At 46.7% G+C, this 16,474-nt stretch overlaps 1 protein-coding gene across 2 annotated transcripts in view; it reads right to left on the minus strand.

The window, feature by feature from the left end:
* SLC6A4 (solute carrier family 6 member 4) overlaps positions 1-16,474 on the minus strand; it is a 644,456-nt gene that overhangs the window by 33,611 nt on the left and 594,371 nt on the right. For both annotated transcript variants that reach the window (XM_086955089.1, XM_086955091.1), the window contains exons 9-11: positions 7,949-8,061; positions 6,612-6,743; positions 1,541-1,640 (exon numbers count right to left, since the gene is read on the minus strand). In XM_086955089.1, coding sequence (XP_086811215.1) covers positions 1,541-1,640; positions 6,612-6,743; positions 7,949-8,061 — 345 coding nt within the window. The remainder of the gene's footprint in view (positions 1-1,540; positions 1,641-6,611; positions 6,744-7,948; positions 8,062-16,474) is intronic.

Here is a 16,474-nt window from a genome sequence, read left to right on the forward strand (position 1 = left end):
GTAATTGTTCCGGAGAGATATGGCCAAGGCCAGGGGGTCGTTCCACACGCACTTGCTCTTCTAACTCAGGAACAATGGCTAAATGGAGGTCAGCATAGAGAAGGGGACTAAATGCTGGTAGGGAAAGAAAAGATTGGACAGGCTGGGGTCCCCTGGGAGTACATGGTCTTATGAGCAATGCACTGAGTCTTGAAGTGGATGCATCTATCCACAGACAGGCAATGCAGCTTTCAAAGATGACCAGATACGGATGGAAATTTGGGGAGTGAAAAAAGTAGTCTGGCAGCGTCATTCTGGGTCAACTGCAGTCTTCTGATGATGGGACAGGATAAAAGAGGTTTAATGGGGTATTACATACAGGTGCCTGCAGCACCTAAGCTTAATATCTGCAGCCAGGTCAGAAGCAGACTTCTCTCAAGGTTTGCACTGAGGAAGAGTGCCCAGCTCACCCATGCCAAAGCCCAGCCCTGCCAGTGCTAGTTCTAGCAGCTGCTGCTTGTGTTCTTTCTCAGTGGCTGTGTAACCTGCTATAAACTGAGTGTTCCATAAAATTAACAAAGCAGAACGACTTCTCCTCTGGTCAGAGGTCATGAGAAGTCACATCACCTACTGCCATTTTTAAGGAACAGGGAGGCCAGATGTTGATGCTAGACGTCAATGCTGGGCTACTTTTTAGGACGTAGCATCACCATAACGCTAGCGGCAGGGGAGTTCCCACTCTGCACTCTTGATCCCTGAGGATATCACAGGAAAAATCCTCTGTCCCATCCCTGAGTTCCTCAACTGGCACCTATTTGCTGTGGCATCACTAGGGGAAGAGCCATGGGTGGAAGCTACAGAAACTAAACTGGGCTTCCAAGGCATTTTCTTTTCCTTCAGCTGTTTTCATGACCATACCAGCGGGAGCAAAGCCATTGTTAGGGGTACGAAGCCTAAAGAAGCAGCTACCCCTGGCTGCTTTTAATGGGCGTCTGCGCCTCTCACCACCACACTACTCTTAATCCAAACACACATACAGAACTTGTTGTATCTTAGAAACCCTTGCATGTTTTTACATAAGAATGACGGAAACCCCGGAATCTCCTTAAACATTCCTTCCGTAAACTTTCCATTTTGTTTTTGGCAGAGATGGATCCCTTATGGACTGGAAATTTTCCATCCCAAAATTTGTCGCATATCCGTTTTCTGGGTTAATGTGAACTGGACCTACTTTTTGATCTTCAACCATTCGTAGATATTCTTCTGAAAACTAGGCAAACTGATGTATAATAAGTGATTGGGTAGTTTTTCTGTGTGTGTTTGCACATACAGTCGCTTACAACGGCACTGATATTTCCACTAATATATACATTTTGTAAACCAGTGCGTCTACCTGGTCCCTGTTATGTGGTATCCCTGAAAATTATTTTCTAAATTTAGCATGTCTTGGTATTCCCAATTGTTCTTCCATTCCAAAAAATTGCAAAATGACATCACAGGCCGTAAAGGTCACTCCCTCAGTGAGGGGTTGCCGTAAGGAATCTATGTACAAATCTCTTACCATAAAACCAGGACACAGCAATGGATTCCAAGAGCACCACCGTCAGGACTGCTGGGCCAGTGGCATATTCTTCAAAGAGCTTCACCACGTACGCACCACCCTGGGAAAGAGATGGGCATCAGTGGCTTTAAGCAATATGGCTCCCTGTTATATGCATAACACATAATACTATGGGCAGGGCTTTAAGTGGGAAAGAAAAACTGGGGTGCTCTAAAAGGGGTGAGGTAAACCTCTTAAAGGGGTGTGGCCTATCCAAGTAGGGGGCGTGGTCTAAATCAAGATAACTATCATTGTGTGCTTAAGAAAATCAAAATCATATCCAGCAAAGGTTATTCAGTAAGGGCATTGTCTAACCATCAAATATCATCCGCTCAGCAATACTCCTTGAGCTTTTTTAATGATACTTCCTTCAGCCAAGAGATGCCGTTTTATTTGTTTGTTATTCTAAATCCACTGTATAGGTTTTATTTGACTAGGTTTCGCCTGGACACTGTACACTGTAGCTTTTCTGACCCAAGGTGGAAGGACAGAAAACCTTTCACTATTGCTCTTGCGACAATACCTCAAAGCAATCCACATTGCACTTTGTTCACTTCTGTGCACTTTACAAAACCCCAAGAACAGCTTTTTTGCTTCCACTCTTGAGAGTACGTTGCCCAAGTTCTAATGGAGAAGGTTTTCGATTACTACATTCTCTCGACTCCCTGAAATCTGCTATGCTGCTATTACTTTTCATAAGAGCCACACTTCTAGTAAGAAAGTGTTATGGTTAAGTGTTGTTTTCTGAACATGAAGGAAATTGCAGCTTTACTGATATAACGTTTTACATGATATATGAAATTTCCATTATAACACCTTGCACTGATGCACAATGCACTTTCAATAAGAAAGATTCATGGGTAAATTACCACTTGCTGAACAGGAAGAAAATTTTTGTTATATTGATGTAACTTTTTCAATGCATATAAAACCTTTGTGATAACATCTTGCACACCCGCACTTTTTTTCTTCATTTACTCTTGCCCCTGTACATCTTGATTAATTAGTTGCTCATTGGAAACCAGCTTCATGGCTTTTGTATCCATCTGAGTCCTGTTGATTTGCTAAGTCTCTGAGAGCGCTAAGAGGATAGGCATTGTTGGCTAGGAGAAGACATGTTCAACTTGTATTCTATGAGATGACGTTGGAAATTGTTGACGTATTGTTTGATGTATTTAATGAAAGGAATCTGTATTTTATTCTGTGCTTTATGATTTGCAAACATCGAATAAAGCTTTTATGATACTGATACTATGACTTTTCTGTGGGCTTTCAGGTTTGGTCATAGCCACAACATCTTTTCGATTGACATCTTTATAAATTGTGTGGTTGATGGAGGAAATGTGGCACCAGATTAACATAATTAGACTTCTGCTGATCTGTCTTGCACTGATATCAGTCACCAGGAATGCCAAAAGCTTTTGAGGGGCCGGGGTGTCAAACATCACACACAACCCATCTCTGGGGTCCTGGCACCACGAGAACCTCGTTCAAAATATAAATAATATCCTGAGACTCAGAGAGGACGCTCCAAAATATGGCATGGCCTCGCGGAAACTGATGTTTTATGGTTCTTCACGGGCTTATTACAAAAGCAGCCCTCGTCTACTTTTATGATTTATAAATATATTTAGCAGTGGCAGGGTGGAGTGGACGCCCTACAAGGGACTGTAACAACAAGGATCATATTAGTGATGTCGTAAGCACACAAGTCTACCTAGAATGGCCAACATCTAGCCCCTGACCAGCCTCTGAAGTCATAAAAACAGGCTGATCCTTCCAACTCGCTAAGTATCGATCTACTTTTGAAACCTGAATTGACGCCTCCACACATAAAATCCAACTATCCACAATAAAGAACAAGCATTGGGAAAGGTAATCATGGCGAAAATATTTGAAGAGATGAGCTGATCGTGCAGGGAGAGCAGAAACTACAGACCCCGGTGACCCTCCAATTTCCCTTCCTCCTACAATGTGGCTCACCTGGCATGACGTCATAACGTCATGCCTTGACCTGCACATATCAGTAGCGAGCAAAATGAACATGCACACATCGATGTGCATGCTCTCACTGCAGTTCTAGAATGAAAAAAAAACACAGCAAGAAAAAAAAAAAAGCGGACTACCTTTGTGAGGGCCGAAAATAGAGCCTGATAGAGAACCGTTTCGAGGCCCCCTAAAAATAACTGCCGGTGCTCAGTCCCGGACAGACCCGGACCACTTAAAGCCCTACCTATGGGGGTAACAGCAGAGTTTCAAGTGTGCCGGGTCCTGCCGGTGCTCAGCAGAGGCAGTACTAAAAAGCAGGTGCCGAAACGGGTCACTTTCGGGCTCTCCTTTATTGTCCTCATCCTCCGAGTGAAAAAAAAAAGAATCTTCATTTCGCAGCAGTACTGCCCTTCAATGCCTTTCTTGTATCTTTAAAGAGACTCGTTATAGGTCTTTCACAGTCCCATCATTCCAGAACTGAAGCATTTGAACTATTTTATACAAAGATGCCATCTTTGTTGTTGTTGCTTATTTATTATATGTAACTAACAACCATTGGCAAAGCTAATAGTCCTGGCTTGCTGTAGGAGTAATGTTGCTTGTTATATTTATTATATATCTGGAAGCAAAGACAGAAAGAAGCATCAAACTTTCAGTCACGCCCTTAATTATATCAGCCGCAACCATTTGAGAGACCCCCCAGTTTTTTCATCCCACTCAAAGCACTGGGTAAGAGGTAATGCATCACACACTCCTACATTATAGGCCAGAGATAAGGTTTTCAATAGTGACCATCACTGTTCCCTCTAGGGCGCGCGCACCTCCCGGGACGTCAGCATGCACCACCTTGCGTGGAGCGCGCACACAGGACTGCGCTAGAGAAAGTCGCGCCGCCGGCCACTTTAAAGAAGCGAGAGGAGTGAACATGAGGCACTTTTCGTGGCGGTGGCGGCGGAGCGGGCGTGAGGAGAGCAGGTAAGGAGGCGGGGAGGCTGGTGGGGCTTGTGGCGCTTGCGGCGCTTGGGCTATGTGGGAGCGCGAGGCAGGGCTTTTGTTATTAAAGCGCGGGGCAGACTGTGACCTTTTGTTTAAGTATTGCTGTTAATCAGAGCCCCTTCATGGGCTGTGAAGAGGCTCTGATTAACAGCAATACTTAAACAAAAGGCCACAGTCTGCCCCGTGCTTTAATAACAAAAGCCCTGCGTAGGACAGAGGGGAGAAAGGCACAAAAACGAGTGGAACAGAGAGCAGAAGGGCACAAAAAAACGAAGGGAAAACAGTGGAACCGAGGGCTAAAAGGCACAAAAAAAACGAGTGGAACAGAGGGCAGAAGGGCACAAAAAACGAGGGAAAAACGAGTGTAACAGAAGGCAAAAGGGGCAGAAAAACAAGTGGTACACAGGACAGAAAGGCACAAAAAACGAGTGGAACAGAGGGCTTAAAGGCACAAAAACGAGTGGAACAGAGAGCAGAAAGGCACAAAAAACGAGGGGAAAACAGTGGAACAGAAGACTAAAAGGCACAAAAAAACGAGTGGAACAGAGGGCAGAAGGGCACAAAAAACGAGTGGAACAGAGGGCTAAAAGGCACAAAAAACGAGTGGAACAGGGCAGAAGGGCACAAAAAACGAGTGGAACAGATGGCAGAAAGGCACAAAATACGAGTGGAACAGAGGGCAGAAGGGCACAAAAAATGAGGGGAAAACGTAGTGGAACAGAGGGCAGAAAGGCACAAAAAATGAGTGGAACAGAGGGCAGAAGGGCACAAAAAACGAGGGAAATACGTGTGGAACAGAAGGCAAAAGGGGCACAAAAACAAGTGGCACAGAGGGCAGACGGGCACAAAAAACTAATGGCACAGAGGCAAATTACAGAAATATAGGGGCAGCTAAGAACAGAAGGCAGAACGGGCAGAGAGGCACGGTGACAGCGAGGGGAACAGAAGGGAAAACTGGGCAGAGACACGGGCAGCGAGGGGTACAGAAGGAAAGAACGGGCAGAGAGAGCACAGGGACAGCGAGGGGAGCAGAGGGAAGAAAAAGGGCACGGACCACGTACAGGCAACGGGGAAGACAGACAACAGCAGTCAGAGACACAACAATGAAAATACAGGCAATACAATACATTTGCAAACTGCCCTTAAGACCCTTATTGTGGCTCTGTATTCGTGAAAATGCACCATCTTTTCACTTTTTAAAGTAAACGTTTTGAGTGCCATTTGGCGCCGCAGACACGCGCGGTTTGGTTCCTGGCACACAGAGCCATGGTTGCAGCGCACAGAGACCCTCCACTGCCGCACAGAGAGGAATAAAATTAGAGGGAACATTGCTGACCATACTTGCTGACTTCTTGCATGATCCTGAATCAGAAGACATTATCAATTTGGAATTCTCAATTAGAGAATCGCAAATTGAGAATGCAATTTCAAGGGTTCCTGGGTGTAAAAAGGACACCCTGTTGCACCCCTGAAATCTGCATAAGAGTACATCTTGCACACACACATGCCCCAAGGGCATGTGTGTGTTTAAAATGGAACTTTGAAAAATGCACTTTAGTGGATTTTTCAAAGTTATTGCAGATTACCAGGAAGTTCAACTTCATGATCCCCATTAGCGAAATCGCTAGTTTTTTTTACTTTTATGCATTGCAATTAAGGAATCTCAATTTGCGATTCCTTAAATGCAAGGGCAATTTAAGTAATCGCAATTTAGAGATTACTTAAATTGCGATTTTTGCATTTGGAATGATGCATCCCAAATGCAAAAATACCGGTCGCAAAGGGGCAGATTCTGAGAATCTGCCCGTTTGCGACCGGTTTTTGCTTTGATGCATGTGGGCCTATATTCTGTGCTGTAATGTGAAATTCCAAGTCTTGTTTGGACTGAAACAGTGCATCCCTGTGACAGGTTCACACTCTGAGTCTAGCTTTATCTCCCTAGGATCCGCTGTAGTTGCAGGATAAGGATTAGGCCGTTTGGAGGACTTTGTAGTCTTTTCAAACCTGTGTTGAAACAGTGGGAAGGAAATGTCAATCGGGTACTTACGAATGTCAGGGTGCTCAGCGCCCCCAAAAAGCAGACCGAGATGAGGCTGAGCACGAGCAGCTCCCTGCGTTTCCCCCAGACATGTGGGAACTCGTCCAGTAAGGCAGTGATCACACCCTCAAGACCTGCAAACTGGACCGCCAAAAAGCAGAGAGGGGACAGTTAGACAGGACTGTTAAAATGTATATCTAAGTCCTAGCGCCCCCAGCGTATGAGAAGAAGCCTATGCCCTTATGGGAAGCTTGACACTGCCTCCACCAACTAGGACAAATGGGCACCAAACACCACACTTTAGCGTTTACCAGAGTATCGTCTAAATTCTTAAGCATTTAGGCAAATATTATGCTAAATGGGCCACATTAATAATCGTAGCTCCAAACCTGATAAACGTACTTTATAGGACCAATAATGAACACCATCATATAGAACATATTTTTTGCTCTTGCTATTATTTTGATCAGCACAATTTCAGGTAGGATGCACATAGGTAAACATACCAGTAATCTACCAGAGTCCAACAGTTAAAATTTGGCCTGGAACTGGCAGGATATTTTTATATCACAAAGTTGAAAACACTCCAATTCCAATTAAAAACTCTGCAGTGGTCCTCTGTACATCAGACATTAAGGAATAATAATGTTAGATAGAGGTCATTCTGGGAGAGAAATAGTGGTCGTTGGGAGGAGCCAGTGTTTGCAAATATTTGCCCTACGAATGCAATGGTGGTAAGTGGAAGATGGTATAATGTTAGTGGTACTGCTAGAGTAATGGTGATCGGTGGAGTAGGGTGAAGTGTTAGGAGGTATTAATGTTCTCGTACAGCAGGAAAAATGCTATACATGGTACATAATTAACAAAATATAATAACAAAACCATATATATGTACTGGAATTATTACACTGAGAATGGAATGGCTTTGGATGGGGTGTGTCATAAGCAGAAGGCGTGAAAGACACTGATAGGAGAATCAATGGGGTATCTGGTGAAGTGACGGAAGGAGGGAATTCAAAGGTAAAATAAAAATAAAATATGTTTAATGATCTGAGGGAAGAAAGGGGAGTCAGATGGCGATGCATAAGTAGATGTGCAGCAGAAATCATGTGCAATGCCTTCAAGGCACTGGGTCGCTGATGTGACTGATAAAAGAGCAGTACTTGTGAAAGTGACCAGAGTATGGATGAGATATGTGAAAGTGGGAGATCTGGGGAAGTATTCAGGGCCTGCATGGCTGGATAAAGAGAAGAGGGGCCGCCATGCGGGTGACATTCCAAGTGAGTGAGTGAAAGATCGTATTAGTACTCGGTCGTGCAATAGGAATGGGCCAATGATGTACTCACCGTGCTGTCTAGACCCAAGGTGATCAACATCAGGAAGAAAATGATGGAAAAGAAGGTAGATGCTGGCATCTTGGCAATAGCCTCAGCATATGTGATGAAGAGGAGACTTGGTCCTGGATGTGAGAGAAAGAGATTTTACTTGGCTTAACTAAATAAAATGGCATAATGAAATAAAGGGATTCCTCATCCCAATATTTAGAGGTCAGTATGTCTATTCTAGATTAATCATTCAAATCAGCATCATTCTAATTACAGTACGTGTTAGAAATGGAGTTTCTGGTTGGCTAGGGTATGGCGGGGAGAAGTCTAGGTGCCCACACGCGACGTCCCCAACATTGAAGTAAGTGACATTTTCTCCCGCAGGTATTGCCAAGAAGGACGTGAGTCCGACGTACCTTTAATGCAATGAGAGGCCATACAAACCTTGATTATTGAACCTCCACTAACTATCTACGCTAATCTCTCCTAACTTCTCATTCTGGCAGGATTGTTTCATAGGGAGACACCGCCTCCCCCCAACCCCGCCGAGTCCATGAATCGCAACCTCGCACTTAACAAAGTAAAGATTTGCACAACTTTTTTACCTGTTAGTGTGGAATGTGTGCCTTTTGTGTGTCAACAATTGAATTGTGTGTGCCTGTTTCTTACACATATGTATGTGATTCACGCTGCACGTTTGACCAGCATGTTTTTAAACGTTCTAGGCACACCACAATCGCCTTGGAAGCCTACAGGCACCATTATGGAGCCAATTCACCCGTATGGAGCACTGCAGCATGGAAGAATATAATGTGTACCCCCCTCAAATGAGCAGGGGGGTTTTGCTTTCTAACGCATTCTCTCCATTTTACCATTACAGATATACAACGTGAATTATCGATCGTATGTATTAACTACTCATGCTTTATTAGTATTAGCGTTCACTCTATTTCCAATTTTTTTTCACTTTATTTTCCTATTAAGGTTTACTAGGAGTGGCAAATACAGGGCTGGTCCCTGTGTGGTCCTGTGGAAGAGCTAGGGGAAGCGCAAAACATGTTGATCATACACTGAAATCCTACTTATCACAGTCAGGTTTCCCAGTGCAACCCCCCTTTTAGACATACCAACCTAGGAGCAAGAATAAAGTTGTTTAGGCCCACCAGCAAGGTATTTTAATCACTTTCTAACCACTCCACCACACACTGCACCACACATAGTCTTCCACTAATAGTGCTCCTACGTAATTCCGCAAGTCGTATTTCGTAGAGAACTAGGATGGCCCCAATGATGAAGCATGTCACCATGGGGAAACCCTGGTGAGTGAGGGGATTCAAGAAATAAATTTTTCTTTCTTTCAGGTTCTTCCTGATCACACTGATCAAGAGCCACACTCTTGAACTAGGTCTCAGAAACCCAAAACCTTGGGTTTTCTTTATTTGGCTAGGGTATGCACCTAGGCCAGGAAGAACACACCGCTCTAGTCAGGGCAAGTAAGTTACACACCAACGATATCCTGTGCTCACCCTCTGGTAGCTTGGCGCATAGCAGTCAGGTTTATCATCAGAAGCAATGTGTAAAGCATTTGCACAACACAATAATACAGAAACACCATGAATACACCGCAAAAGAGACTCCACATTGGATATATAAACAAGCATTTGCAATGCAATATGTCTCGCATTTACGAGACTCTGAGCTATTGTCACTGTAAATGTCAATAGCTTAAATTCCCGCAAATGTGAGACCTATTGAATTGCAAATATTGTTTGTTTCCAAGCGCCAGATGCCGCATTTGCACATAAGAGAGGCCACGCCCCTTTTTTAGACGAGCCGTGTCTAAAGAAAGGGACGTGGCCTTTATTAAGTGCAAGCGCGGCATGGGGGCTTGGACACAACCCAAAAAAAACCAATATTTGTTAAGCAAATAGTCTCGCATTTGGAAGAGTTTAAGCTTTTGCATGTACAATGCCAATAGCTCAAACTATCCTAAATGCGAGACCTATGGCACTGCAAAGAAGTGGCCGCCATCGTCCCGGCTGCTTCGAGAGTGAAAGACCGCCTGGCGTACTGAATGAAAAGAAAAGCACGTCGTGCTGGAAGTAAGACAAAACTCACTAAAGGAGATAGTGTTTACAGACTAAATAACACAGACAGTGTAACAACAGAAGTAAAATGGCCAGTCCTCATCGGAGGTTACAAATGAAGACAAGGCGGTACTAAGGAGGGACTAACAAGCCAATTACCGAATCAGAAGTCAGCATTTACAAAGGACAAAGACACAAGGCAATTAAAAATATGGGCAAGAGTGGGCGGAGCTTCAAGTGCATACCCTAATACAGCATGCCTCGCAGAGCAGTGCATGCACTGTGCAGGCTCGACCTAGAAAACATATATAGTGTATTGTACATACAGAAAAATGACATGATTCATAAAGCTTTGCAAATTATGCAATTTGTTTGTAGATGAGTATCACTTTAGAAGCATATGCACCAATTGTAGTCTCAGCTAGTACTCATTCTCTGGGCAAAAAAACATAAATGTCATGTATGCTTTTTAAGGTATCAAAGTTGTAAATAGTACTGGTTATCCTGATCTGAACAAGATAAAAACAACATAACTTCAATTACATATGCATCAGTTAGCACCTTTCAAGCGTAAGCATTCAGAATCACAGTACTTAACAAGATGCTGGTGCTCTCTTTATGCAAGTTACGGTAATTCCTCTTTCAGGCTAGAAGAGCACAACTAATGGGCCGATGTGGTTCTCTGCCCAGGGAGATTTCCAGTGAATCGGCCTCCGCCAAGTACCACTCAATTATGGCCCCCTGCCGGGACGGAAAGTCGAATGCAGACCCAACACTCGTCGGACAGCCAAGAGTTGAAGTGCAGGGCCTCGCTGGGTAATTATAAACAAAGAGGTTGAGCAGTCTGCTCCCTCATCTATGTTTTATTGTCAGTGTCTGGATGGCTGTGTGAGCCTGCACACCAAAGGCAACCTCAGTGCTGCGGAACGGGAGGGATTCTCCCTCGGCGATGGGAAAAAGCACAATGCAGGGAGAAGTTGCTTTAGGTGACTGTGCCCTGTCTATGGCTGAAGGTGGAGGACTTTGCGTTGCTGGGATACACTGGGCTTATGAAGCCGAGGTTCCCTCAGTGCTAACAAGAGGCCAGGAGAGCGGAGACACGCGCCGTGTTTTAGGTCAATGTAGAGTGCTTCAATACACGATATTGTTCAGGATGTCATGCAGCGTTAAACACACTCTGTCCTGACAGAACCAATGGCTCAACACTCGCTGAGGAAATCCACAAGGAGCAGAAAACAGCACTCCCCCACGCTGAGATTAGAGAAGACAGCAGCAGTACACAGCGCTCCCCACACGCTATGCTCCTGGAAGAACACTTTGGGGGGGCACAAAGAGATGGGCAGGCAGCAGACCAGCACACAATGCAGGGGTCAAGTGGTAGTCCCTCCTGCAGCTGAGAAGTTAGCAGGCAGCAGGCCAACAGAACAAGGTAGGCAGCCAAAATGACGGTCCCTCATGGAAGCACGAGAGTCCTCTTGGATATGGGGAATTATAGAGCCAGCAGCATTAGATTACAAATCCAAACAGTGTCTGGATGACTCAGAGTCAGAAAGCATCAGGGCAACAAGAAGAAAAGCAGTCCACATGAGTACTTTAGGCAGCACAGAGGTTGGCAGGCAGCAGGGCAACAAACAGAAAAGTAGTCCAGATGAGTCCTTTAAGCAGTGCAGTAGTTCTTCTGACAGAGATTCAGAACCTGATTCAAAAGTGCTTCCCGAAGCCTGGGGTCCAAGTCCCTGTACTTTTTCTCCAAATGACTTTGATGTAGGGCGTGACTTCAAAAGAACCTATAGACATACACAACAATCCCTTTCAGCCCAGTCCTGGCTCCAGACGTCAGTCGGGGAGGGGGGAGGGCTAAGCTGCCACTTTGTTTGAGGGCAGGACTCCGTCTATATAATTGTATAGTGTGAATGCCCGTTCCCTCTCCCAGACCAGGAAGACCATCAGTATGCAGATGATTGCAGATATAACCCTGTAACACCCAACCATTCCTGTGTGGTGGCTGTCTGGAAAGTATGCACAAAGTGTTGTTGTCACCCAAGCGTAAACGTGGATTGAAGTCATCCTGCAAAGCACAAAGAGTCATCAGCACAAAGAAATGCCCACATTCTAAAAGTGGCTTTTCTAAAATAGTAATGTAAACCTCCAACTACACCAGTAAGCAGGATTTATCACAACAATTCTAAACATACCAAACATGGCAACCCTACTCCTTTCAGTTCAGGAATTACCACTTGAAAACCTATATAAGGAAATTCCCAATGCTAGCCTATGAAAGGAGTAGGCACAGTAGTGGGAACCAAATTTGGCTTCTTGTCAATACCAGGACATGTCACACAATAAAGGCACATGTCCTACCTTTGACATACACAGCAAACTGACTATAGGGCTGCCTATAAGGCTACCAATGGCCTACCTTAGTGGTGACCTATCTATAATAAAAGGGGAATTTAAGGGTTGGCAAGTCGTTTTAAATGCCAAGTCAGTGTGGCAATAAAATGCACACACAGGCCCAGCAGTGGCAGACCTGAGACAGGTTTGAAAAGCTAGGTCTATGGGTGGCGCAAGCAGTGCTGCAGGCCCACTAGTAGCATTTAATGTACATGCCCTGGGGATAAGGTATACCATTTTAGAAGAGACTTATAGGTAAATTAAATAAGGCAAACAGGTGCAAACCAATCATACTATGTTTTAGAGGAGAGAGTGCATGCACTTTAGCACTGATTAACAGTGGTAAAGTGCACCCAGAGTCCTAAAACGAAAAAAAGGTCAGAAAAATAGGCAGCGAAAGGAAAAAAGTTTGGGGAGAACCCTGCGAAAGAGGTTAGGTCCAACAATATGCTGGTAATAAATTGACTGAATGTAATTACTTCAAAAATCTTATTTTATGTTGAAAGTGCCATTGGTTTGATTTTGAATTTGAATCATAATCTGGATGCTGTAAAACGATGGAAGGGGGTACCTCAACTAATCTCCAAGGCCCTAAACCCATGCTAATGTATCCATACCGCTTGACTCAAGCCTGCATATCTTTCAAAGCTATAAAACTGTGATTTTTAAATTACCTTTTTAAATTTAAAATAAATAATAGGCTTTATACACTGCCAACTTGGATCCTCCAAACACAAAAAGTAAAAAACTATGTTTATCTCCACCTGGCAAATCATAACATTGGTGCCATACAAGATAATTATGAAAACATTCACATGCCCTGTATTTCTGCGTAGTGTTTACAATGCTAATGCCACAGCTATTTTACTTTGACATTTGCTGTCCTATTTTTGGGACGCTCTCGCTATCTAACTGCAACTACCATGAATTTAACAATGCATGCCGAAGTACATGGAACCTGTTGACTGGGAGCAAAAACGACTGCATCTTTACATCTGCCCTTACAAAATTGCAAAAATATAGCTCTTAGTGAAAACTTAACATCTGCAGTAAGCATGGGGCAGACAATGCTTATCAAATTATTCCTGTGCATTGAACACAGATGAACAACCCATGGAAGGATGAAGCTTGACATTCAAAAAAGGGATTCAAGAGAAATTGAAGGTGCAACGACTTGTACCTAATTTGTTTACCTAAGCCTCTGTAGGATACCATATCTGCTTTCAATGGTGATAGCCAACCCCTCCCTACTTTGCAATTTTCTTACCCAAGAAACTATCATTGGCTGCCTCACAAGACCAATTTTGGGCTTGACCACAGATTTGTAACCATTTAGGTTCCTTATAGGCTCCCACTTGAATTTGAGTCACATCCTATCCAGGACCTGCTTGTCACAATTTTTCCGCAGAAAAATGCTTTGATTGATCAAGTTGTTGTTCTGCATAGCCTATTACAAATCTTGCATTATATACCCTTGGCAGAGAGAGAGAGATTTTTTGAAGATTAAACTCCATGCAGACCAAGGTCTAAGTGGTTGAGTGAGGCAAAAGGAACATTATATGAAATGTAGAAAATTGTGTCAAATCATGCCACTTAAGTATTTACCTAGAAATGCAATGTGACTATTTAGGAAGGCTGGCATCAATTTGTCACGTATTGCAGAGTGTACAGGCATCACATTGGAGGATGCAGGGGTGTGGCTTGAGCGCCGAGGGTAATGGCGGCATGAGCCCAGAGCTCCGTGCCTCTTCCCCTGATAAATCCTGTTAATAACGGCAGAGAGCCTGTGTAAGCCCCGGCGCTGGGAGAGCGAGCCGCGGTGACTGGCGAGGCGGGAGGAGAACGCCCGCGGGGGCTGCTCAACCGAGTGAGGCCGCCGAACCCCGGAGCGGCCGGAGCCGAGGGAAGGAGGCGTCTAAGATGGCGGCCGCGACGGAGTGCTGGGAGCGCTGAGACAGACCGGGCCGCCCACAGCAACGCGGCTCGGTGGTCGGAGACGGCCGCGGACTACAAGACGTCCAGAAGTAGGCTCCCCCCAAAAACCGGAGGACTCGGCGGCCCTGATAGCTGCAGCTATCGCAGAAGGAGGGACCGGCCGCTGGTGTGATGCAGGCGGCCGCGCTGGAGGAGACGGCCGCCCGGGCGCCTGTGTAGGCGGGAGTGAAGTGCCGTGAGCCGCCCCAGGAGAACCGAAGGCACGGGACACAATCCTAAGGCCCAGGCGTGACAGGCGTGACACGGAGGTGAGGAGCGGTGACCGCGCAGCGGGCCGAGGGGGGGGACGAAATTGAACAGAGGAGGCGGGCCCCCCCCCGCGATCCACCGTGGAGGAGCTGAACCACTGGGGGGACCACCTATCAAGCCCAAAAGCGGCGGAGGAGCCCCGGAAGTGCCAGGCTCCCCGTAGTGTGACAATGCATCTAAGGAAGTAGCGGAGAAGGGTGCACAGCGAGAGGCCCCTGAGGGTGCATCACGGAGAGGGCCGGTCGAGAGCCCTGATATCCCCCCCAGAGACCACTACGCCGGGCACAGGGGAGGCAGCAGCAGCCACACGCCAGGGCGCACGACAGAGAGGGCCGATCTCCCCCCAGAGGCCACAGCTACACGCGCAGGAGGGGCAACAGCAGCCGCGCAACAGGGCTGAATAGCCGATTGAGGACCTGAGAGACTGCGGCGGCCTGGGGGGGGCGCTGGGCATTGGACAGACGCCTAAGACAGGGCCCTGCCATAATGGGGAAGCCGAGAGCTAAGGCGGAAGGGGTGGCGACCTCGGACACTGCGGAGGGGGATACTGCGGAGCCCACGGACCTGCAGCGGTTGCAGGATCGCATTCTGGAGGCTATTACAGACACGCGCGACACGCTCCACAACGACATAGCACAGGTGGCGTCGGGACTAGGCCTCCTCCGGGCGGACCACGACAAGCTGAAGGACAGGGTCAAGGACAATGAGACCACGATAAAAGACCTAGCGCCCGCTCAAAAAGTGCTGGAGAGCAGGCTTACGGAGGCCCTGGACCGCATTCAAGCCCTGGAGAGGAGAGCGGAAGATGCGGAAAATAGGAGCCGGCGCAGCAATGTCCGGATAGTAGGCGTGCCGGAGACTGAAGGGGTGAAGGACATGGTGGCCTATCTCGACGAGTGGCTAAAGACGGTTGTAGCACCGGAGGGGCTGTCCCCATTCTTCACACTGGAGCGAGCCCATAGGGTCCCGTTTGGACCTCCTAAGCCGGGGCTACCACCCAGGCCGATAATAGCTAAGCTACTACATTACAAGGACAGGGACCTGCTCTTGCAAAAAGCCCGAGACGCTGGCGCGTTTCAGATTGCGAACAGTAAGGTCACGCTCTTTCCTGATTTCACCTTTGAGACACAAAAGCAACGCGCCTCCTTCCTGACGATTAAGAGGGAATTGCGCAACGAGGGCATATCCTACTCCTTGCTTTTCCCGGCCAGGCTCCAGATAGTGGTAGATGACAAGACGCTCTTCTTCAGTGCGGCAGCGGACGCTTGGGACTGGTGGGAGACATACAAGGCAGGGACGGATGGCGCCAAGATACAGGAGGAAAGAGAAAAGGAACGGGAGCGCTCGAATGCAGGCCCACGGAAATCGAAAAGGCTGCGGAAACGGAAACAGGGGACGCGCAAGCCAACGGCCTCCCAAACTGAAGCTGAACGGAAGGCCGCGTTGCTGGAGGTGGAGAATCTGGCGCGGGCTGGGAGCCCCGGCTCTAAGCGGGGCTCGGACTCGGACACGCATGTATCTGCCTCAGGGTCGGAGTCGGACCTTTCTGGCGTGCATCATGCCAAGGGCCCATTGGTGACGCCACAGACGGCGGAGGAGATCCTGAATATCTGAACTGCACGCAGTAGGCGAGGGGTAACAATTGGAGTTGTGGGCAGGGGCCCGTGGCCCGACAGACATGGGGCTGGGGAGGGTTACCGGGCTTGCAGCCAGATACACTCATGGGGGATTGGGGGAAGGGGCGGGGGGCGGTCAGCGCAACTCCCTTCTGGCCATGGCAGCGCTCCATAGGCCCTTAAGGCACCCACGGCTACGGCCGTGT

The sequence above is a fragment of the Lissotriton vulgaris genome, chromosome 2_1 (genome assembly GCF_964263255.1).
Source record: "Lissotriton vulgaris chromosome 2_1, aLisVul1.2, whole genome shotgun sequence".
In the NCBI taxonomy this organism is placed as follows: Eukaryota; Metazoa; Chordata; class Amphibia; order Caudata; family Salamandridae; genus Lissotriton; species Lissotriton vulgaris.